Here is a 23,174-nt window from a genome sequence, read left to right as displayed (position 1 = left end):
GTGAAAAGATGAAAGTTAGGAAGACAATGAATTTACTAATTTTTTAAATATATAAATAGCACACGCTAATCAATATTTTATTTGGTATATAATAATATATAAATGCATGTTTATATTATATTATATTATATATATATATATATATATAGGTATTATTTATTATGTAAATAAAGAAAAAATGTATCAAATAATGTATAGCTTATCTAAATTTTATTCTATTAAGTAGGGGTGTGCAAAAACCGATTTAACCAATAAACCGAACCGAAAAAAACACTATTAGTTTATTGATATTGGGTTATTGGGCTAACGGTTTTTAAACGGTTTTGCAAAATTTTTTATTGGGTTATTGGTTCGGTTTCCGATTTTATAATTTTTGTTAATGGTTAAACCGATAACCCAATAAGACTATACTAAATTTACTAGTCTTATTATTAATGGTTAAACGATTGTTACTTTCACACTTTTTCCTTTGAATGTGTCTAGTGTCAAACTTGCAAGAAAAATGATTGTTACTTTTATGATTATTACTTTCATGCCAAATGTTGAAAAAATCATATGGTATTTTCTTATTGGTTAAACCGAAAACCGAACCGTTAAGTACCATAAACCGATTAATCAAAAATCGATAAGAAATATGTTATTGGTTTGGTTATCGGTTTGAAGTATTTACAAACCGAAAACCGATAAACCGAACCGAACCGACCGATGCGCTCCCCTACTATTAAGAGAAAAAAATCCAAATAATGTATAATGAGTGTTAAAAGTATATATGTATTGATTATTACTATTATAACTGCTAAAAAGTCCTACCAAACTCCTAAAACTTAGTTATAGAAAAACATTGTAACTTATTTCAAAATAATTATTTTTGTTTTTTATCCTAAAAATAAAATAAACATTTACTATGATATAAATATATTTATAACATTTTCCCATTATTTTTCTTTTATGAAACACATCACTTTAAAAGAAATGTATTGTACTAGAAGTGTAATTAACATAAGGTACTAGAGTTAGTTCCTAAGCCTTCGGAGAAAAAAAAAATTCCTAAATCCCAAAATTTATAAGGAGAAGTAGTAAATTTAATGAGCCATAATAGTATTTAAGTTCTCCCATCAAGTAAATAACACATTATTTTCTTTTCATTCCCTTTTATTTATTCACATTGAAGTTAGCATGCTCTTTAAAAATATGGACATGAATATTTTATCATGAGATGTTTAATTTTAGATTCTGATAAATCATTCGGAGAATAAGTAATAAATATTAAAGGTAAAATATATATAAAAAATGTTTTTTGGTAAAAGTGACAAATAAAAATAAATATACATTTTTAATATTGTTGACTTATAAAAATAGTATTATTTAAAATAATATTATCTTTAACTTGGTAGTTGGGCTTTTTAAAACCCCCTTACCTACACTTTTTAAAAAACCCTTACCTACAAATGACAGATAAAACAAAGACAACCTATCCTTGTCAAATCTCTTTAAACTCAATCAACTCTATGTCTGAAAATAAAAATTACTTCTCCGTTTTAAAATAATTGAATTATTGAGCCTTTTTTATAGGTTAAAATAAGTGAATTGTTCAAAGTTTAAGAGAGTTGTTCAATTATTTTTTGCCCCTCATTTACATCTTCTAGGTAATAATTTCAAGAGAGTTAATTGCTCATATTTATGGGACTTTGAATTATTTATATTTTTAAAAGTAGTTTGACAATATCTAAAATGCACAAGTGGAAAATGACGTTTATTTTATGTCCTAAATTTTTTTTCTTAATGAATGTGCATTGATTCAACAATTTAATTATTTTGAAATGGATGGAGTAATATAAAGTGAGAAAGAAAAATTCAAAACCAAAAGGAATCAATTGCCCTAAAGTGAAAAAGGAGTTCTAACTTCACAAACATTAATTTCTTTGAAAAATATGGCAAAATTGAATATTTGACAATTTTGAATTCTTTCTTGCTGGTTTTTTCATTAAAGGCAAATATTAGCTAAAATTTGGTAAAAGGTCAGTTGTTTTCTTCCTTTTAACCTTTAATTAGGGGAGAAATGAAGACGTGGTGGTGAGAAAAACACTTCTAAGAAAGTGTTTTGCTAAGTTTATAAGTTAATCTGGCTTATAAATACTTTTTTTTGGCTTATCTACCTATTTAGTTATAGCTAATAAATTTCATGTCAAGAAAATAATTTGGTGGTATAGCAGTATATAATTTGGGTGTTTTTATTTCTGAGATATTTGCTCCGTTCATTTTTATTTGTTATATTTGAATTTGATACAATCATTAAGAACATAATGATCATTGACATGACTATTTTATCACACCATCCTTATTAATTGATATTTAATATTATGTCTTGGAAAATGATTTAAGAAATAAGTAATTAGTGTTGAGAATAAATTATTGATTAAACCTTTAAATCATACATCCACCTTCTAGAGAGAAGTATTGAAAATATCCATGAACTTGATGCAAATTGTTAGTTTTGTCCACTAACTATTGACAGCTTTAACAACACCCCTCTACTTGACTAACTAAATTTAGATACATCCACCGATATGCAAGACGACATAGCAAGTGCCAAGTTGTGTCAAACTCTTGTAGGAACATGAAATTCTTGATAAAAAGTCAAATTAAGCGTTGAAAACACCCTAACTTGGCGAGAATTCAGGACTGTATTTCACTAATCAAAGGTTTATTTAAGTTTAATTAGTCAAGTAAAATAATATCTTTAAGACTGTCAATAGTTCTAAAATGAAACTAATAATTTGCTCCAAATTAGAAGTATTTTTGATACTTCTCTATTTAACCTTACTAAAAATCTTACAACCTGACCATTGAGCTTATATTGGGACATCAAATATTGAAATTTAAATATCGAGGGGCCTCTTCGACCCATATGCATAGTTATTTTGAAAAATTAATTAATCAAGCATTAATTGTAAAGGTCAATGCCAATATTGATGACAAGAATAAACATTGAGGTATGTAAACATTATTCTGCAATTCTCTACTTCAATTCCATTAATTAACTATACATTAAAATAAAATATGATGATCAGAATTGGTAGTTGAGTTCAAGTTATTGCTCCATTAAGTTGATATCCAGATCTTTGTTAAAGTCATATCCTTTTCCAACTATATATTTGAGTTGTTTTTTTTATTTGGTGTCCGATATGACAATATTCATATTAGAATTCGATTATATTTGGATTCGTACCGCATAGGGTCTATTTGAGAGGAAGTATTCCTTATCAAGAATTTTTCATACTCAGAGCTTGAACTCAAGACATTTAATTAAGAAAAGAGGGCCCCATCTACTGCACTACATTCTTTTGGTGTATTTGGATCAAAGTTACTTGACTGATGGACTACTTTTAGAATTTTACATATATAACAAAATTATAGTATAGTTTCATAATTGAAATTTGAAGAATGTCTAGGTGGTATGTGCGTAGTTTTGTTCTTTTCATGTGAAGGTAAAAAAACTTTTTAATAATTTCGAAATTGAAAAACATATAATGTACAATATAAAAAAGAAATACGATTTTGAACAAATCAAAAGTAAAAAAAATTACATATCCTAAACAAAATAGTGGTGCCAAATTGAGGACACCATGGTGGACCCTCTTTACTTTTAATTCACTTTTTCCATTTTGTCAATTTACTTTTGATTGCCCATAAGCTATTTAAAAATATGATTTATGTTTTTAACATTATACATTTATATTGTAAAAAATATTTTTATATTTTATTTATTTATAAGATAATTATAACTATTTTTTATGATAAGAAAAACTAAAAAATAGTAACTAATTAACATGATATAATAGGTAAAAATTATATTACTAAATTTAAAATACATATATACATATTTAACTTAAATTCAATCATACATTTTATCGATACACTTTTATTTAAAAAATTAAATTGAAAAGAGTACAAAAAGATGTCCAATCAATGGAGCTCATATTTTTATTCTCAATCATTGTATAGCAATTAGTGATGGTGCTTATCTTGATAAAAAAAAAAGTTTATTTATTCAAATTGAATGATATCATGTAGTATTTTTTTTTTTTCACTTTGTCCAAAAATATCTTTCTTTATCAACTTGATGAAGTGTTGTCTACAATTAATTTGCCAGGTTTGGTGGGGTCGTGGTACCTACTAAAAATTAAGATAGGGTTGCCTTTACACGTTAGAATATAGTTTATGAGATCAGTCGAACTCAGTAGTTTAATTTGGTTCAAATTATATATATATTTAAGGATATTTATTGAATATATATAAATTATTAATTTAAAATTCATTAGCTTTTAAAAGAATTTAGAATCTCGAATTTATAAATTTTAAATTCTCACTCAGTCTTTTCTTTTACATTTTGCCAATTCTATGAGAACCATTTGATATTCATTTTCATCAAATTTTCTTCACACATAGGACTGTCAATTCATAGTTAAGCCTTTTTAACTTAGGCTTTAATCTGAAGTCTCGAGTTTGAACCTTGAATATGAATTTTTTTTTGTAGGGAGCACTTTCCCTCAAATGGGGCCCTATGCACCACAAATCCAAATTACTCGGATTTCAATATGAATATCGAACACCAGATAGAAAAACCAAAAAAAACCTCTATAGTATATTCTATCACCTCTAAAATCTTTTCGTAAGTTAGTTACTGAGTTAGTCTACTTATGATCCAGGCAAGTCGACTTTCCTGCAGATTAGATAAACAAATATATATATATAGCAAATTGTAATAGATAGTAGACACAGAGGTTTTTATACTAGTTCAGATCACCGACATAATGCCTAGCTAGTCCAGTCCCCTTGGATTACAACGATTTTCTTTAGAGCTTTGAATGAATCTTGGTTATACAGTTTGTCTTGTTACAAGCTCGGAGAGTTCTTCGATTGATTCCAGATCCTTTGATGGTCACATACTCAACTTGGGGATTTCTGCATTTATCTTTGTTCTTGATTCATGCAATCTTACATAAAATCAATTCACTTTGATCAATAAGTCGTGATACGTACTTGAATCAGTCTTAATATACTTGATTTCTGCATTTGGTGATGCTCGATGATAGCTTGTTATCAGCTCATTCAAAATTTCATTACACCTATTTGTGGCATTACTTTTCTTGCACTGTTGAATGATCGTTCTCTCAAGTTTTGTGTATGAATAAGTTTCTGTATACAGAATCGTATACACAAACAAACGAATCGTATGACACACAATGTCTCATCACTTGTAGAAGTACATAGTATATGGCTCTTACACTACACTTACTATCCATTATACTTGAGTTTATGCTTGTCCGCCACTGCACTTACTATTAGTCACGAGATATTTCTTACCTTGATGACTTCATCTATGTCAATTTCATAAAGCTTTGGAGAACCCCAAAGCAGACAAAGTGGTCATATTCAACAAGATATTTTGGAGATGTGACGTTAATAACTTACCTAAGCTCGAGGTTTACATCAACCCCACCAATGCAAGAGATGTATATGTAACACATTTATCATTAACCATGACTAAGTATTACATCAACCCCGCCAGTAGTGTGGTTAAACTGTTTGATAAACACAATTGTGGTAAATATTTACGGTGATATATGCCAAGAGAGGCAGAGAGTAGAGTAAAACTAACCTACAACAATGCATTGTCTGAATACCTACAGCCACAACATTAGGAGAAAAAAACACAATTAGGTAACCAATAGCTGCACCAAATGCCAACCACAATTACTGAATATATGCGCAGAACCAAGAAATTAACATACATAAAGAAAAGAATCGTGAAAATGTCTGAATAGCAACTCGAGTACATCCTTAGTTCAAGGCATATATTAATATTTTTTGAATATTAGCTGCTGAGATCATTTCTTTGGCATCAACATAACACGTGAATCAGCAGGCAAAAATCATACGATCATCAACCCATGAGTCCATGACAACACAATTATACACAAAGAACCAGATCTCTTTTGTCAAATCAAATTCCAATGAGGCGTTCCTTCACTTGGAACCCGTGAATGCACTTCAAAATTCCCTACACCCATGGCTCTAGTACCTCCAATTACAATTAGCCTATCACCACAAGCTCTAAAAGACAAACCCCAATCATTCATAGAAGCTGCTCTTTTAAGCAATCTTCCTATGGTAGCCCATGCTTTGTTTTGCTTGTCATACTTTCTCGCTTCCACGTAAGCATAATCAGCAACATACAAATCAATATTTACAACTGCCACCAAAGGAGGTGATTCAGATGTAGCAGGCGTATCATCCCTAGATCTAGCTCGGACAGGAGACATGATCAAAATTTCAGTCTATTTTCCTATTTCAGATCATATTCGTCTCCACAGTGTGTCAATAGAACCTTTGACGACTCTATTCATCTAATGCCTCCAATTACATATAACTTTCTATCCATAAATACCACAGAACACATCTTACGTTCATGCTTGGTAAAGTCTTCCACATTCTAGTCTCTGAATTGTAAAGTTCTGCTGAGCCAAGTATATTGCCCCCATGAGTCACAACCACTACCTAGAATGGCAATCTCCTCAATGCTGGCAGAGCCAAACAAGCACCTTGTTGTATTCATTTCCATTCCAGATGACCAGGTGTTTGTGAGTATACTGTAACGATAAATGACATGCGCCAAAATCTCATTTCCAAACACAAGCAGCTCTTTGGCAGTTAGGATAGAGCTGCTTGTGTATGGAAAGGAGATTTTATACATGTCATTTATCGTTACAGTATAAGACAAACACTTGGTCATCTAGAATGCAAATGAATGCACCAAGGTGTTTGTTTGGCTCTGGGGAGATTTCCACTCTAGCTGGCGGTTGTGACTCATGGGGGCAACATACTTAGCTCAGCAGAACTTTAAAATTTAGAGACTGGAACCTGGAAAACTTTACCAAGCATGAACAAGCGGCGTAAGTATTTGTGGATGGAGATTTTNCAAATGAAGGCACCAAGGTGTTTGTTTGGCTCTGGGGAGATTTCCACTCTAGCTGGCGGTTGTGACTCATGGGGGCAACATACTTAGCTCAGCAGAACTTTAAAATTTAGAGACTGGAACCTGGAAAACTTTACCAAGCATGAACAAGCGGCGTAAGATGTGTTTTGTGGTATTTGTGGATGGAGATTTTTATGTAATTGGAGGCATTGGAAGAACAGAGTTGTCAAAGGTGCTATTGACACAGTGTGGAGACTAATATTATCTGAAACAGGAAAATGGACTGAAATTTCAAGCATGTCTCCTGTCTGAGCTAGAGCTAGGGGTGATATGCCTTCTACATCCGAAGCACCTCCTTTGGTGGCAGTTGTAAATAATGATTTGTATGCTACTGATTATGCTAACATGGAGATGAGGAAGTATGACAAGCAAATTAAAGGACGGGCCACCATAAGAAGATTACCTGAAAGAGCAGCTTCAATGAATGGTTGGGGTTTGTCTTTAGAGCTTGTGGTGATAGAATAATTGTAGTTGGAGAGCCTAGAGCCATGGGTGTAGGGCATTTCAAATTGAGTTCATCGGTTCCAATTGAAGGACCCCCTCAGTGGAACTTGCTTTGACAGAAGCGATCTGGATGCTTTGTGTATAACTGTGCTGTCATGGGGTTGCTGATCATGTGATATTTGCTAATAGAGACAGAATGGGCTTCTGGGATTCTTGCCAATATCTAGCTCTGTTTCATAGTTTCATCTCGAACTTTAACCTTGCTTTCCCATGAGAATGTTGGTTAAAGTTTTCCATGTCTCTTTTCTCTGCCATTTAACCATAAAGCTCACGTATCCCACGTAAGTGACTTCAAAAACCACTATATTGATTCCAAATCCATCATTTTGATCTGAGTTGTTGAACAGTCATGACTTTCTAGCACACAAACAACCAATCCATCATTCATTTTGATTCTGAATTGAAGTCCAAATCTCCAACACCTTTGTTGTGGGGAATCATACTTGTATGATACTAAAGACTAAAGATATGGATAAAATGGGGGGGGGGGGGGGGGGNGGGGGCTTATGCCACCCAAACCAACTGAGGGAAGTCACATCCGTCCCATAGCAAGCACCTACAATGTCATGATCTCATTAGTTTACCCTAGTTTCTTTGGTAGTTTATCATACCGTCGCCCCTCCAACAAGAAAAGGTATAGATTTGAAAATTTATCTGCCATTTGGATCGGAGAATTTATGGAGGGAATTGGGTTTTAAATTCCCAGAACCCGCACGATTATATAGCCAAAGGGAATAGGCCGACCTAAAATCATCCCAAAAGCTACTAATGTGGCTACTAAGTGGAGAAGGAACGCAACGGGCTATGCCACCCAAACCAACCGAAGGAAGTCGCATCCGTCCCATTGCAAGCACCTAAAATGTCAGATCTCATTAGTTTACCCTAGTTTCTTTGGTAGTTTATCGTACCGCCGCCCCTCCAACAAGAAAAGGTATAGATTTGAAAACTTATCTGTCATTTGAATCGGAGAATTTGTGGAGGAAATCAGGTTTTAAATACTCAGAGACCGCACAATTATATAGCCAAAGGGAATAGGCCGACCTAAAATCATCCCAAAAGCTGCTAATGTGGCTACTAAGTGGAGAAGGAAGAGTGAATAAATAAATCTCCTCAACTATGTAAATGGTCCACAAATAGTAATTGAATAAATATGTAGAATTAAGTAAAAGAAGGTTATAAGATTTCATAAATCTATAGCTAGTGTTTAGTCTACGCTTCATTTTCGTAAATCTAAAGCTAGCGTTTAGTCTACGCTTCATTTTTCCGTAACAGTAATATACAAACTTGTTTCTGGACACGTGCAACGCACGTGTGTCCCATGCAAAATTTTATTTGATTACATTTTTTATTAAAACATGAGTGTAGTAAGTAATAAAATGCAACAATTACAATAAATCTTTAAAAGTGTGACAAGAAACACCTAATGGGGGAGACGGATGTATTTCAATGTATAAAATACAGACTTCCGACAATTTATAATCCAATAAAAAATAAATTAAAAAAAGTCTAATAGAGAGAAAACACATACAAAATAAAAATAGAGAAAAAAATACAATAAATACATCATGCCCTAACTTTTTCTTTTTGTTGATATAATCAGGACTGATATAAACTTCAACTGGTCAAGTTAACAAATATCTCAGGTTTGTTCCTGAGTAAAGTGATGCAATCACGACGAAAACTCTGTATAATTTTCATCGAAGGAGAGTTCAGGTTCTTGCAAATTCAGGTGTTGATTTGATCGCATTCGAGACAACACCAAACAAAATGCAAGCTCAAGTCTTTAACCTCTTCATTTTTTTTTACAATTTCTCAGGTTTTGTTCCTGAGTAGAAATTTATCTTTGAATGAATCCTGGTTATACAATTTGTCTTGTTAGTTGTTACAAACTCGGAGAGTTCTTATCTGATATGAATGATTCTATATTCTTTGATGGTCACATACTCTACTTGTATAACTTCTCAACCTCTCTTTTCTTTTCTTCTCATTGATAAACTTATAATGAATACAGTGCTTGTAAGATAAGAATTGTACTTTTTACTCAAGTGAAGTTGCACTCTTTACTTCTTTGATGCTGATCCCCTTAGTATGTGCTCCCCCTCATGTCACGCCCCAAGTCTGGAGAGGCGCATCCGGCACCTGGTGCCTCACTTGACTGAGCGAACCCTACATAAACCTTATGACTTTAAATTACAGAAAGTCTGGACTAACAAGTGTCATAGACAAAACTGTCTGCATAAGTAAACAAGTCAAAATATCTTTATATACTTAAGACCAACGAGTCCCACAATCTGCAATGACAGCTAATAACAATACCGACAAGGCAGACTCACTGGACATGTAACATACGTCTACAAGCCTTTAGGAAATACACTGAGACTGTTTGTCTTTATCTTTTCGACAGCACACTGTTTAGGTGCATTCATTTTGACATTTGCTGGAATCAAAACAGAGAAATAAGGCCAGAGTGATGTGTGTGCGTTCAGGAGCTAAATTATTATTATTGCTTAAAAGCCTACAAAAAGGTCCAAAGACTGATTAGACATCATTTACATCACAAATATTACACCAAAAATAATTAAATTGAAAGACATCTAGCTTAGTATAGAGCATTGATAATTGTTAAAAATTAAGCTATTATAACTTGTCTACAAGTGATTGTTTCTTCTTCTGCAACTCCTTTGCCTTCAATGCTTCTCTCCTTCCCATCATTATTTTGTGCTCCAACTCTACAATGATTCTTGCAAGCCATTTCGGGTTTCCAGTTGAAATCATGAAATATATTATGGATAATCCAATACATAGTCCACTTCCATAGCCCATAAGAGCAGCTTTCCAAAAATCACTCAGAAATTCAGAATTGCTTTCTTCATCGTCTAGTGCAGATACAGTATCATTTGTATCTAATACCCGAGTATCACCACAACTTTTTGAAACAGGAAATCCACGTAAACCATCATTGCCTTCATATGAATTGTTCTCAAAAGTGTGAAATTGAGGTCCCTGAGGGATGCATCCTTGGAGATGATTGTGGGAGAGATTTAAGAATGAAAGAGACGTAAGAGAAGCCAGTTGTTGTGGTATCTCTCCCGAAAGCTGGTTTCCTGATAGGTCCAATGATTCAACTGAAGATAAATCTCCTAATGATGGTGGTATATGACCTCGCAATCCATTATGTGATAAATTCAATATGTGAACTGCAATGAGATCCCCCATGATACTCGGAATTTGCCCTCCAAATTTATTACTTGAAAAATCGATAACAGTGTACAAATGCAAGATTCTCACAATTTCACGATCAAATCCCTTGGTTGCAACTGTAATAGAATCTTCATAATATGTGTCTTCCAGAGATATTACTCTTTCCATTGATGGATCAGGTTTCCTCATAGCTTTCAGATGTTGAAACAGACTCAAAGGTAAGTTTCCCGAGAAGGCATTGTAAGAGAGATCTATGATTCGAAGCTCTGGAAAAATAGTTTCAATCCTTGGAGGTTGAATGGACCCATGCAATGTATTTGATCTCAAACTTAAAACTTGTAGCTTTGGAAGAGTTCCCAACGACATGGAGAATGTGTCAATGAGATGATTATTTCCTAAATCAAGAACCTGCAACTCTTTGCAATTGGCCAAAGATCGGGGAATTTCCCCCTCTAGTTTATTGCCATGCAAGTCGAGGCTTCTCAGTGAACTTCCATTGCTGAAAATTGTTGGAAGAGTCCCAGAAAGTTTGTTGTTACTCATATCCAGAACCTCGAGGCCACTAATATTACCCAAACATTGCGGAATTCCTCCCCCCAAATAGTTTCTCGCCAAATCTAGCATTACCAGTGATGTCAAATTGCAAATAGATGAAGGAATTTCTCCAGTGAGATTATTATCAGATATGAAGAAGTATTTTGTGGAATTTGGTGGAATAGGTAGTGAACCTTGAAGAAAATTGGACCGTAAATCAATAGTATGTACAGTCTGAAGAGGAATCAAATCGATACTCGTCAGCATATTGTGGGATATATTAAGATTTGTCAATGAAAACATCCAGTTAGACCATGTTCAATCAGGAATTCTTCCTTGAAGTTTATTATCTGAAAGATCCAACTCCCCAAGATTCTTTGCGGATCTTAGAAACTCCACTTCTTTCACATCACATTTGGCCAATCCTAACTGCTCAAGAGATTCGGGCAAAGTAGATTTGACTTTGTTCTCATTGATCAATGATATATTATTATATGAAAGACTAAGAACCAAAAGTTGTTTGAGGTTTGAAAATAAGCTAATATCAACATTGCCCTTAAAATTATTCAAGTCAAGATAAAAGATTTTTAGGTTCACAAGGTTTTGAATTGAGTTGGGAAGATTGCCTTGAAGCTGATTATCACTTAAATTAATCTCTTCTAGTGAATTGGACTTGAAATGATCCTCAAGCTGACCAGAAAAGTGGTTATTACTCAAGATTAAACGACTTAGTGATGGAAGCCGGGAGAACATCCATGACGGTATTGTTCCATTCAAGAAGTTAGTCCAAAGGTCCAAATCCTCTATTTGTGTGAGATTCAAAAGAGATTCAGGAATAGGCCCTCTAAGATTACAATTTCTAAGAGAAAGAGAACGCACCGATGTTAGATATCCAAGAGACTCAGGCAAATTATCAGAAAAATTCACGCCACTGAGATCTAACTCTATGAGAGATGCACTACTGTTCCATTTGGTTTTTGGAAAATAACCACTTAGTGGATAGCTGTAACTTAAATCAAGTGTTTCCAGGTTGGGTAAGTGAAATATATTCTCAGGTATTATCCCATACAATGTTGTAGATCCCATACTCAGAGTTGTTAAATGAGAAGAAAAATTCAAAGGAATGGTGGAAGAGATGTTTACGAAAGTAAGATCAAGCTCTCTTAATTGAGTCAAGTTTTGAAGAAGCAATTTAAAATCGTGAGCTACGAGTCTTAGACGACCAAATCCATTGAGACGAAGAGAGTGTAACTTTGAAAGATGAGAGATTTCAGAAGGAATTTGACCTGAGAAATTGGAGCTGAAAAGATCAAGATGTGTCAAGCTCGAGAACCTGCCAAATTCAGGGGAGATATGAGAACCGTAGAAGTCATTCGAAGAAAGGTTGAGCCTTTGGAGATGAGAGAGTTGGAAACGGCTGCTATTGGAGTCAATGGTCCCAACAAGTTTGCTGCAGCTGAGGTCAAGCTCAATGATATTGCCAGTCATCTCATCGCATATGACTCCATCCCATAAGCAGCAATCTCCGCTCATATAGTAAGTGTTTCGTTGAATTTTAGAAGGGAAATGCTTTGATGCTTGGGACACAGAAATATGGATGAAGAAAAACCAAGTTGAGAGAGAAAGAAAATGAAGAACAAAGCTAAGAGGCCCATATTGTTTGAGGAAGTCAAAAAGTTGTAGTGGGAATTTTGAAATAACAATGCAAATATATAGGATGATTAAGTATTATGTTTAGCATCAATCATGATATCATCATCATATTATATTATAGTGGAAAACTTCTAAGTTCGATTTTCAATATCCACATGAAGAATTTGATTAATTTAAATTTTCATTGCGTGAGACGCATCAAAGTCATAAGCACCAAGTTTTTGACGCAGTGTGCCTCCAAATATCTTTTTCTTGCAACTGAAACTATTAATTATGTTATGGAAAAATCAATGAAAGCTACTTAACGAATAAATCTTTTTCACTTTGAATTATCATATTAAGACCGTTTGTTGCCTTCACGTCAAATCATCATCAATTTTAAGTTTACAAAATGTCAAAGTTGGTGTACCTTGCTTTTGTTTTTCTTGTCCAGACACGACTTTTTTTTTAATACTAATATGTTATATATAATTTAAAACTGGAGTAGGAATCCTAAGTTGTTTAGATTTTGTTATTTATGATATTTATTTAATTACTAGTATCTGACACGTGCGTTGCACGTATATCCCATATTATATGGTTGCATAATATATGTCTATAGTTATAAATTTATGTATTAAATAAAAAAAAATATTTGATTGTAATATAAATTGGAAAACATGTATAAGATAAGAAATCAAAACATATACCCTCAAATTTCAAACTATAAGCATAATAAGAATATGTATTTCTAATGAGTTCAATCAATCATACCTCGTAATAATCCCTGCATTTCATTGAGAAATTTTCAATCCATACATCAACATTCAACCGTGTATATATAAAGAAAACTTGAAATGCATAACAACAATTATATCTATATTTTTGAAAACACTATAAAGTCAATTTTCCTTTTTGCATTATAATATGGACTGCACACAACAACTTCTATTAAAAAAAAAAAAGGAAAGACAAAATTAGGAAAAATAGCATCAATAAATTGGAATGAAAAATGTAAAATTGTAATAAGAGGAAGAGAAGAGAAAATCAGTAGAATATATTTACCTAACCATGAATAAAGAAGTATGTTGAGTAAAAGAAGAGTAATGCACAAATGTGTGAGCTGATATATGGAGGAAATTGACAAATATAATAATTTGTATTGAATAATGAAAAGACAATTCTTCAATTTCTGCAAATTTTTTATAACTACGAGCTCAAGATAATATAAATTTATTAATTTAATAAATGACATAAATAAATAACATACATTGTACGTAATCATAACTTTTCAAATTCTTCTGTTATGAGATTTATGATTATGATTAAAAGCAATATCAATGTACTCATTTATCAAAAAAAATAAGAATTTAATTATTAAAGGGCTTATGAACTTCAAATTCTACCATTATGTGATTAAAATATTTGTATTTAATTAAATAATTGATCAAATTTTAATTTAGTAAAGGGGTAAAATGGTAATTCACTTTTTTACTTTGGAGCTTCCCACTTATAGTAGTATATGATGATAATATGATGTCTAGTTAGAATTTGTTTGTCCAAGTTCATATATGAATAGGTTTTCTAGTCCTAGATTAATTTGGTTTCTTACTTTTATAAATAGGAATGTTGTTAATTATTTCAATATACAATAATATACTAAGGGAGCTTAAAGATCCACTTTTTTTTTTTTCTCCAAAGGTTCCATCAAAGGGGCATCAATAGATAAGCCAAAGAAGCATGGAGGGGGTGAAACCTGACCTCCCCATTACAAAACTTACCCAAGCTCGAGGTTTACATCAACCCCACCAATGCAAGAGATGTATATGCGATAAACAAGAGAGGCAAGAGTAGAGTACAAGCAACCTACAATGATGTATTGTCTGAATACATTTTCTTTTGCTTGGAATAAGCTTTGTAATCTAATACCTACAGAATACAATTAGGTAACCAATAGCTGCACCAAATGGCAACCACAATTACTGAATATATGCGCATAACCAAGAAATTAACATACATAATATAAAAGAATCGTCAAAATGTCTGAATAGCAACTCGAGTACATCCTTAGTTCAAGACGTATTAATATTAGCTGCTGAGATCATTTCTTCAGCATCAACATAACACATGAAAATCAACAGGCAAAAATCACATGATCATCAACCCATGACAACACAATTATACACAAAGCAACCAGATCTCTTTCGTCAAAGCAAGTTCCAATGAGGCGGTCCTTCATTGGAACCTGTGAATTCACCACAAGCTTTAAAAGACAATTAGCCTATCACCACAAGCTCTAAAAGACAAACCCCAATCGTTCATAAAAGTTGTTCTTTCAGGCAATCTTCCTATGGTTGCCCGTGCTTTGTTTTGCTTGTCATACTTCCTCACTTCCACGTAAGCATAATCAGCAACATACAAATCATTATTTACAACTGTCACCAAAGGAGGTGCTTCAGATGTAGCAGGCGTATCATCCCTAGCTCTACCTCGGACAGGAGACATGATCAAGATTTCAGTCTATTTTCAGATCATATTTGTCTCCACAGTGTGTCAATAGCGCCTTTGACGACTCTATTCATCTAATTCCTCCAGTTACATACAACTTTCTATCCATAAATACCGCAGAACTCATCTTATGCCACTTGTTCAAGATTGGTGAAGTCTTCCACGTTCCAGTCTTTGAATTGTAAAGTTCTACTGAGCTAAGTGTATTTCCTCCGTGAGTCACAACCACCAGCTAGAATGGCAATCTCCCCAAAGCTGGCAGAGCCAAACAAGCACCTTGGTTCATTCATTTGCATTCCAGATGACCAAGTGTTTGTCAGTACAGTAACGACAAATGACATGGACAAGATCTCCTTTCCAAACACAAGCAGCTCTTTGGCAGTTAGGATAGAGCTGCTTGTGTATGGAAAGGTGATTTTATACATGTCATTTATCATTACAGTATACGAAAAACACTTGGTCATCTAGAATGCAAATGAATGCACCAAGGTGTTTGTTTTGCTCTACCAGCTTTGGGGAGATTTCCATTCTAGCTGGCGGTTGTGACTCATGGGGGTAAAATACTTAGCTCAACAGGACTTTAAAATTTAGAGACTGGAACCTGGAAAACTTTACCAAGCATGAACAAGCAGCGTAAGATGTGTTTTGTAGTATTTGTGGATAGAAATTTTATGTAATTGGAGGCATTGGAAGAACAGAGTTATCAAAGGTGCTATTGACACAGTGTGGAGACTAATAGTATCTGAAACAGGAAAATGGACTGAAATTTCAAGCATGTCTCCTGTCTGAGCTACAGCTAGGGGTGATATGCCTGCTACATCCGAAGCACCTCCTTTGGTAGCAGTTGTAAATAATGCTTTGTATGCTACTGATTATGCTAACATGGAGGTGAGGAAGTATGACAAGCAAATTAAAGCACGGGCTACCATAAGAAGATTACCAGAAAGAGTAGCTTCAATGAATGATTGGGGTTTGGCTTTTCGAGCATGTGGTGATAGGCTAATTGTAATTAGAGAGCCTATAGCCATGGGTGTAGGGCCTTCTGAAGTGAATTCATCGGTTCCAAGTGAAGGACGTCCTCAGTGGAACTTGCTTTGATGAAAGCGATCTGGATGTTTTGTGTATAACTGTGCTGTCATGGGTTGCTGATGGTGTGATATTCGCTAATCGAGACAGAATGGGCTTCTGGGATTCTTGCCAATCTCTACCTCTGTTGCATAGTCATATTGAACTTAACCTACGATGTCATGATCTGATTGGTTTACCCTAGTTTCTTTGGTAGTTTATAGTACCGTCACCCCTCCATTAAGAAAGCGTATAGATTTGAAAACTTATCTGACAGTTGGATCGGAGAATTTATGGAGGAAATCGGGTTTAAATTCCAAGAAACCGCATGATTATATAGCCAAAGGGAATAGGCCTCCCTAAAATCTTCCCAACCGCTCCTAATGTCACTACTAAGCGAAGAAGGAAGAGTGAATAAATAAATCCCCTCAACTAACTAAGGGAAGTCGCATCCGTCCCATTGCAAGCACCTACAATGTCATGATTTGATTGGTTTACCCTTGTTCCTTTGGTAGTTTATTGTACTGTCGCCCCCCAACAAGAAAAGGTATAGATATGAAAACTATCTGCCATTTGGATTGGAGAATTTATGGAGGAAATCAGGTTTAAATTCCCAGAAACCGCACAATTATATAGCCAAAGGGAATAAGCCGCCCTAAAATCATCCCAAGCGCTGCTAATGTGGCTACTAAGTGGAAAATCCCATGGATAATTGCTGACATGGTGACAGAAATTAAGAAATGCTTGCAAGACAAACAATACATTATCCAGCACATTCTACGGGAAGGAAACACGCTAGCAGATCATTTGGCAAACAGAGCTATTGCCAAGAGAAATTGCTCATACACAGAGCTTAACAGTCTAGAAATAGAGGGGAGGAGGATTATAAACAGCGACAAATTACTATGTCCATATTTAAGAGTATCACCAACAAAGGGATAAGGGGCCTGGACAGGCTACAACACAAATTTTCACAAGCAACATCTCCCAGCAGACAAGATCCAACAAAGAACATCGAGCATGACTCATAGAACCTGAGAACACAGCTGAGAAAGAACAGGGAAGTCAGCAGCAAGAAAAAATCCAAAACAAGAAACTATACTACTTACTCTTGTTAGCTGACATACTAGCATCCATGACCAACATCACCATAATATTGATAACCCACAACAAAAGAAGGCGGAGACATGGATTAGTCCAAGGAGGCAGCAGGTCTCAAGTGAAGAAGAGATGGCGAGGTAAAGGGGGAGACTGGAGAAGGCGGCGAGGGGAAATGAGGAGTCCTTAATTAGGAAACCCTGCCTTAGTTAGATTTATAGGCCTACCGAGTGGGCCTATCATGTTTTATTTGTTGTCCTTTTCAGTTGTTTTCTTTTTAAATGTTGGGCTAAGTGTGGGTTGGGCCATGCCCGCGGAAGTGTCAGGATGCGTAATTTGTTTTGGATTTTGAATAAAACACGAATTTTGCCTTAAAAAAGATAAAAAAAAAAGTCGTATCATTTGCTTTAAAAAAAATGTGGCTACTAAGCGGGGAAGGAAGAGTGAATAAACAAATCCCCTCAACTAACTGAGGGAAGTCATATCTGTCCCATTGCAAGCACTTACAATGTCATGATTTGATTGATTTGCCCTTGTTTCTTTGGTAGTTTATCGTACTGTCGCTCCTTCAACAAGAAAAGGTATAGATATGAAAACTTATCTGCCATTTGAATCAGGGAATTTATGGAGGAAATCGGGTTTTAAATTCCCAGAAACCGCACGATTATACAGCCAAAGGGAATAAGCCGCCCTAAAATCATCCCAAGTACTGCTAAAGTGGCTACTAAGCGGGGAAGGAAGAATGAATAAACAAACCCCCTCAATTACTAACTGAGGGAAGTCATATCCATCCCATTGCAAGCACCTACAATGTCATGATTTGATTGGTTTATCCTTGTTTCTTTGGTAGTTTATCGTACTGTCGCCCCTCCAACAAGAAAAGGTATAGATATGAAAACTTATCTGCCATTTGGATCAGAGTATTTATGGAGGAAATCGAGTTTTAAATTCCCAGAAACTGCTCTATTATATTATTAATACAGCCAAAGGGAATAGGCTGCTCTAAAATCATCCCAAGCGCTCCTAATGTGGCTACTAAGCAGAGAAGGAAGAGTGAATGAATAAATCCCCTCAACCAAGTGAATAGACCACAAATAGTAATGGAATAAATGAGTAGAATTAAGAAAAAGAAGGTTATAAGATTTCGTAAATCTAAAGTTTGCGTTTAGTCTACGCTTCATTTCGCAAATCTAAACCTTGCGTTTAGTCTACGCTTCATTTATTTCGTAATGGTAAATAAATGAAAAGACTCCATAAAACAATAGTCTTTTAATTGATTTTTTCCTTTCATGATACACAAATTATGTCAACTTTCAAATTTCCTCACTTTTTTCGACTCCTTCAAAAGTAACCCGTTTTAAAAGTAAATTAGTCCTCAAACACGTGCATTGCACATGTATCTCATACTTGTATTAGCGAGCTCAAGTGCAACAGTGCCTAAAATCCAAATACTTAGTCTTGATGGCAAGTTTCTGCATAATGAAATTACTTGTACATGCCCTTAATTACCTTCTTTTTTTTTTTTTTTTTGATATAATCAAGTATAGGCTTATGCTAAGCTTCTCGAAAAGAGGTGTTAGCATTATGCCTGGTTTCCCTTTTGTTCTTTAGATGGTACTGATGTAGTCAGTGGTGATTCTACGGTAGAGTGTGCTTTGCTCGCTAATTCGTGTAAGCAAGTTATTGGAATATTTGGAATCAATTGTAGCACTCCAAGATACATTCAGGGGCTGATCCAATTAATCCGAAAGGTCTTTGGTTTGCTTTCAAAATGATACGTTTGAAAAATGTCTTGTCATGTACTAATATTTACCTTTAAACTCTGAAAATTTAATTGGTTCGATGGTATATACTATGCAGGTAACAAGTTAACCATCCACAGACAAAGTTGAAGTTTAAACTAACCAACCAACACTAGAAAAGTAAAAAGTAAAATAACACAAATTCTGCGATAGATCTGCACGGCAGATTCAACATATAGGTTAATATATAAAATCATTTCACTTGACCAATAAGTCGTAACACGCACTTGAATCAGTCTAAGTGTACTTGATTTCTGCATTTAGTGATGCTCGATGATAGCTTATCAGCTCCTTCAAAATTTCATTACACCTCTCAAGTTTCTGCATTTTCTGTTGAATGATCATCCTCTCAAGTTTCGGAGAATGAGCAAGGATGACTTGTATTAAGTACATTTCAGTACTTGTACCCTTGAATTTCCCTAACCTCACTGTTCGAACCATCTTCAGAGCTTCACTCACTTCTTTTTCTGCCTTAAACAAGTAATCAAACAGTTCTGTTGTGTGACACACTGTCTCATCAACCTAAAATGACATAGCACCAAGTCATTCAACCACTCAAAAATAAATGAAGTTCATACATGTACAAATATTTTATAAATGAGAAATTCCCGAGGGTCAGTGTTGCACAATTCAAAACAGATAATGTGCTTGCCCTTCTACCCTTCTATTAAATACCAAGCTTTTATAAGTGATGCAGAGTTCAAAATCCATGACACACACCTAATGCACATATCACACACTGCAATTTTACCGCAAGAGTTAAGCCCCGGAGCTGTGTATACATTGAATTGAACTTATACTAGTCGAGGTATGTCTTACCTTCACAACTTCATCTATGTCAAGTTCAATAAGGTTAGGAGAATTCCGCAGTAGGCAAAGTGCACATATAATACGTTTAACAGAAATCTTCAAGTCACAAATCTTCAAGCTTTGCAAGTTTAGTGATACAACAAGCCTATCTGGCATAGGAACCGATTCTAAGTTCTGAAAGAGCAATAAAAGCATTAATCACTGAATTGAAAATTAGAATACTGCAAATCAAGAACAAATCAAAAGGCGATATTCTCACCTTTAGGGACGATCCATCCAAACAGAGATGCTTAATCTTTCTAAGTATCGGGTTCACATTAAAACACTGAAATGTTATTGCATAGCTACTAAGCATAGACAAGTTCACAAGCTTTGGAGAAACAATATGAACATAATCAACATCAACACAAAATTTCAACTCCAACGTCTCGAGCATTGGCAGAATAAGAGTAGTCTGTTTTGACCTGTCAATTGCAGCATCTTCTAACTGAAGGCTAACAAGATTGGGGAATTGGGTACCATCAGGAAACTTAACAATACACCTAGATAACTTCAAATGTGTCAACATTGCACAAGTAAATATGCTATCAGACAACGTATATAATTCATCATTGGCCACATTAAGAGTAAGCTTCTGAATACCACGATTCGATACTAAGATGATGCATTTATCCACATCTGACTGAGATAGTACGTGTGTTTCAGAGACCAGATGAAATCCCAAAATAGGTCCAGTATGTTGCATTAGAATTTTACGGATTATTCTAGCAGCGGAATCCCCAATATTAGATACATACTGAAAAAACAGATGATCAAACACAAGATGTGGCAATGTGTACCATAACTGGCTCCATTGCTTTGATAAGGTGCTCGTTCTCGCAGCATATTTGATCGGCATGAGTTCTAGTATTCTATGTAGTATATCAGTTGGTAAGTCACAAATAATAGACTTACTTGGATCACTTGATACCATTTTTCTACCACATCGACTCATATTTAAATTTTTTTCTCTCAAATATTTTTCCACACAAAGTTATATATTTAATTGAACATGAATTTAGAGGTCTATAAATAGTTGCCTTACTAGTAGGAGTGACCAATGGACACTTTTCTTGAGTTATTCAAAAGACTTTTTGTTGAACTTCCCAAGTCTTTTAATTCCCACAAGACTTAATAAAAATCAAACTGAATTTAGTACTTAAAAGTTGAAGAATAACTGCATTCACAGAATTCAGCAAAGTGGCTATTCATTTACCCCTATTAACTGATAGAATTCCAAAATCAATTTATTCATTAAAGAGGTTTTATCTTTTTCAAAATTAATTAATAGAGGGTATAATATGTAAAAAAAAAAAACTGTCCTTTCTTGATTTGTCAAAATGGACAAGTAAAAAAGGACCGAGGGAGTAATTAACTCTAGCATTAATTTTTTTTTAAAAAAAATCATTTGTTATATATTAATCCCTCCTATTCATATTATACTTGACCTTCATACTAAAAAAAAGTTGTTTCAGTTTACTTGTCAAATTTATGAAATCAAGAGAATATTATCACATTTGTTACTTTCTACCCTTAATATTAAATAACTACATAAAGTAATAGTAGTAGATAAATTTAGAGTTTGAGATTATTATTAATAAGGTCAGTTTGGTAAAATACACTTCTAATTAAAGTTCGAAATCATTATTAACAAGGTAAGTTTGGTAAAATACACCTCTAATTAAAATTTTCATCAAGGGGTGTATCACGTCAACATATATTTATTATGGGAAAAGGATGAAAAATAACGTGTGTTTTCTTGTAACAGAAAAGAGGCATTTTTTCTTTTAACCCAGAAAGAGAATTAATTAGTTTCTCATAAATAATTTCCCACCCACCATAGTATTGAGAGAGTTGAACTATGAATTTGTGATATCTGAGGTATTTCTTCAGCTTTCTATGTGTATATAATATGATTGTGTCTATAATTTGTATTATGTTTCTGCCGTGATATTAGCTACAAAAGAACTAACGAAATTGGATATACAATCGTGATAAAATAAGTGGAAGAAACCATACGTAGAAAAGTAGGGAAAATAATTTCTTGGTTTTACAACTAATACAGAATCCAATTAAAATATGAGAAATTATTCGCTTGAATTAATGGTGAAACTGTATTCTTAAGTTATTAATCTTGCAGTGTGTGTTAGATTATTGACTTAATTTTTATTATGTCTTTTAAATATTTTCAAATATATATATATATATATATTATTTCAAAAAAAATTAAGTTTTTATGTTCAAATTCACGATTTAGAAGTTTGAATCTCGAAAATCCAATCAAACCACATCGATTAAACAAAGGGAGTATTAACATTTTTTTTTTGTGGGCTGCATAGTTAGCACGTGGCTGTTGTGATTGAGACGGAGCATTATTTCTTGTATGTCCATCGGATCCAGATCCATTGATGAGAGAGAGAATTGCTAATAATTTTCGGCATTGCTTCACGTGATGACCAGGCTTGTCACAAAGTTGGCAAGTAACACGAGGACGGTTCCTGTTGGTGTTTTGACCAGCAAGTTGAGCACCAAAATTGTTGGAAGCAGGTCTATCCGTAGGATTCAAGTTGTTTCCAGGATGTGAAGCATGATTGGGCCGAGAGCGGTTGTTGTGAAGCAATGGTTTAGCAGCAAAATTTGCTGTGATTGGAACTGTGGTAGAGGAAGATGAGCGAATGAGATTCTGCTCAAAATCAAGAAGCTTCTCATGAAGTTCTTCAAATGTCACTGGAGTTTCTCGAGCATGTAGAGCTGCAGTGATAGTGTCATATTCGGCTGGAAGTCCATGAAGAGCATGAAGGAAGAGCTCATCCATTGAAATCTGAATGCCAGCACAAGCTAAAGTGCTGCAGATTTGTTTGATTTTCTGCAGATATGAAGTAATAGAGAGATTACCCTTTTTCAAGTTGCTTAGAGACTCTCTAAGACTCATGATACGAGCA

At 34.2% G+C, this 23,174-nt stretch overlaps 2 protein-coding genes and 3 pseudogenes across 2 annotated transcripts; 2 read left to right on the top strand and 3 right to left on the bottom strand.

Annotated features, from left to right (window-relative positions):
- Positions 1–5,922: 5,922 nt before the first annotated feature.
- Positions 5,923–6,709, bottom strand: LOC125856287 (F-box/kelch-repeat protein SKIP11-like; annotated as a pseudogene).
- A 1-nt stretch (position 6,710) lies between these two features.
- Positions 6,711–7,659, top strand: LOC125856286 (F-box/kelch-repeat protein SKIP11-like; annotated as a pseudogene).
- A 2,389-nt stretch (positions 7,660–10,048) lies between these two features.
- On the bottom strand, positions 10,049–11,788 carry LOC125854295 (receptor-like protein Cf-9 homolog). Its single transcript, XM_049533805.1, has one exon. The coding sequence runs from the start codon at positions 11,579–11,581 to the stop codon at positions 10,181–10,183; it is 1,401 nt and encodes a 466-aa protein (XP_049389762.1). The 5' UTR covers positions 11,582–11,788; the 3' UTR covers positions 10,049–10,180.
- LOC125856285 (receptor-like protein Cf-9 homolog) lies at positions 11,597–12,766 on the bottom strand. The gene has a single exon (XM_049535801.1). It carries the CDS (start codon positions 12,764–12,766, stop codon positions 11,597–11,599), a length of 1,170 nt encoding a protein of 389 aa, XP_049391758.1.
- A 2,862-nt stretch (positions 12,767–15,628) lies between these two features.
- LOC125854300 (F-box/kelch-repeat protein SKIP11-like) lies at positions 15,629–16,749 on the top strand (annotated as a pseudogene).
- The last annotated feature ends 6,425 nt before the right edge of the window (positions 16,750–23,174 follow it).

Source organism: Solanum stenotomum, chromosome 2 (genome assembly GCF_019186545.1).
Source record: "Solanum stenotomum isolate F172 chromosome 2, ASM1918654v1, whole genome shotgun sequence".
NCBI lineage: Eukaryota > Viridiplantae > Streptophyta > Magnoliopsida > Solanales > Solanaceae > Solanum > Solanum stenotomum.
Note: the sequence above shows the minus strand (reverse complement) of the source record. Positions and strands in the feature narration are given on the sequence as shown.

Coding starts and splice junctions, on each gene's coding strand:
- LOC125856285 (XM_049535801.1), bottom strand. CDS start 12,766: ATGACTGGCAATATCATTGAGCTTGACCTCAGCTGCAGCAAACTTGTT.
- LOC125854295 (XM_049533805.1), bottom strand. CDS start 11,581: ATGTTTTCATTGACAAATCTTAATATATCCCACAATATGCTGACGAGT.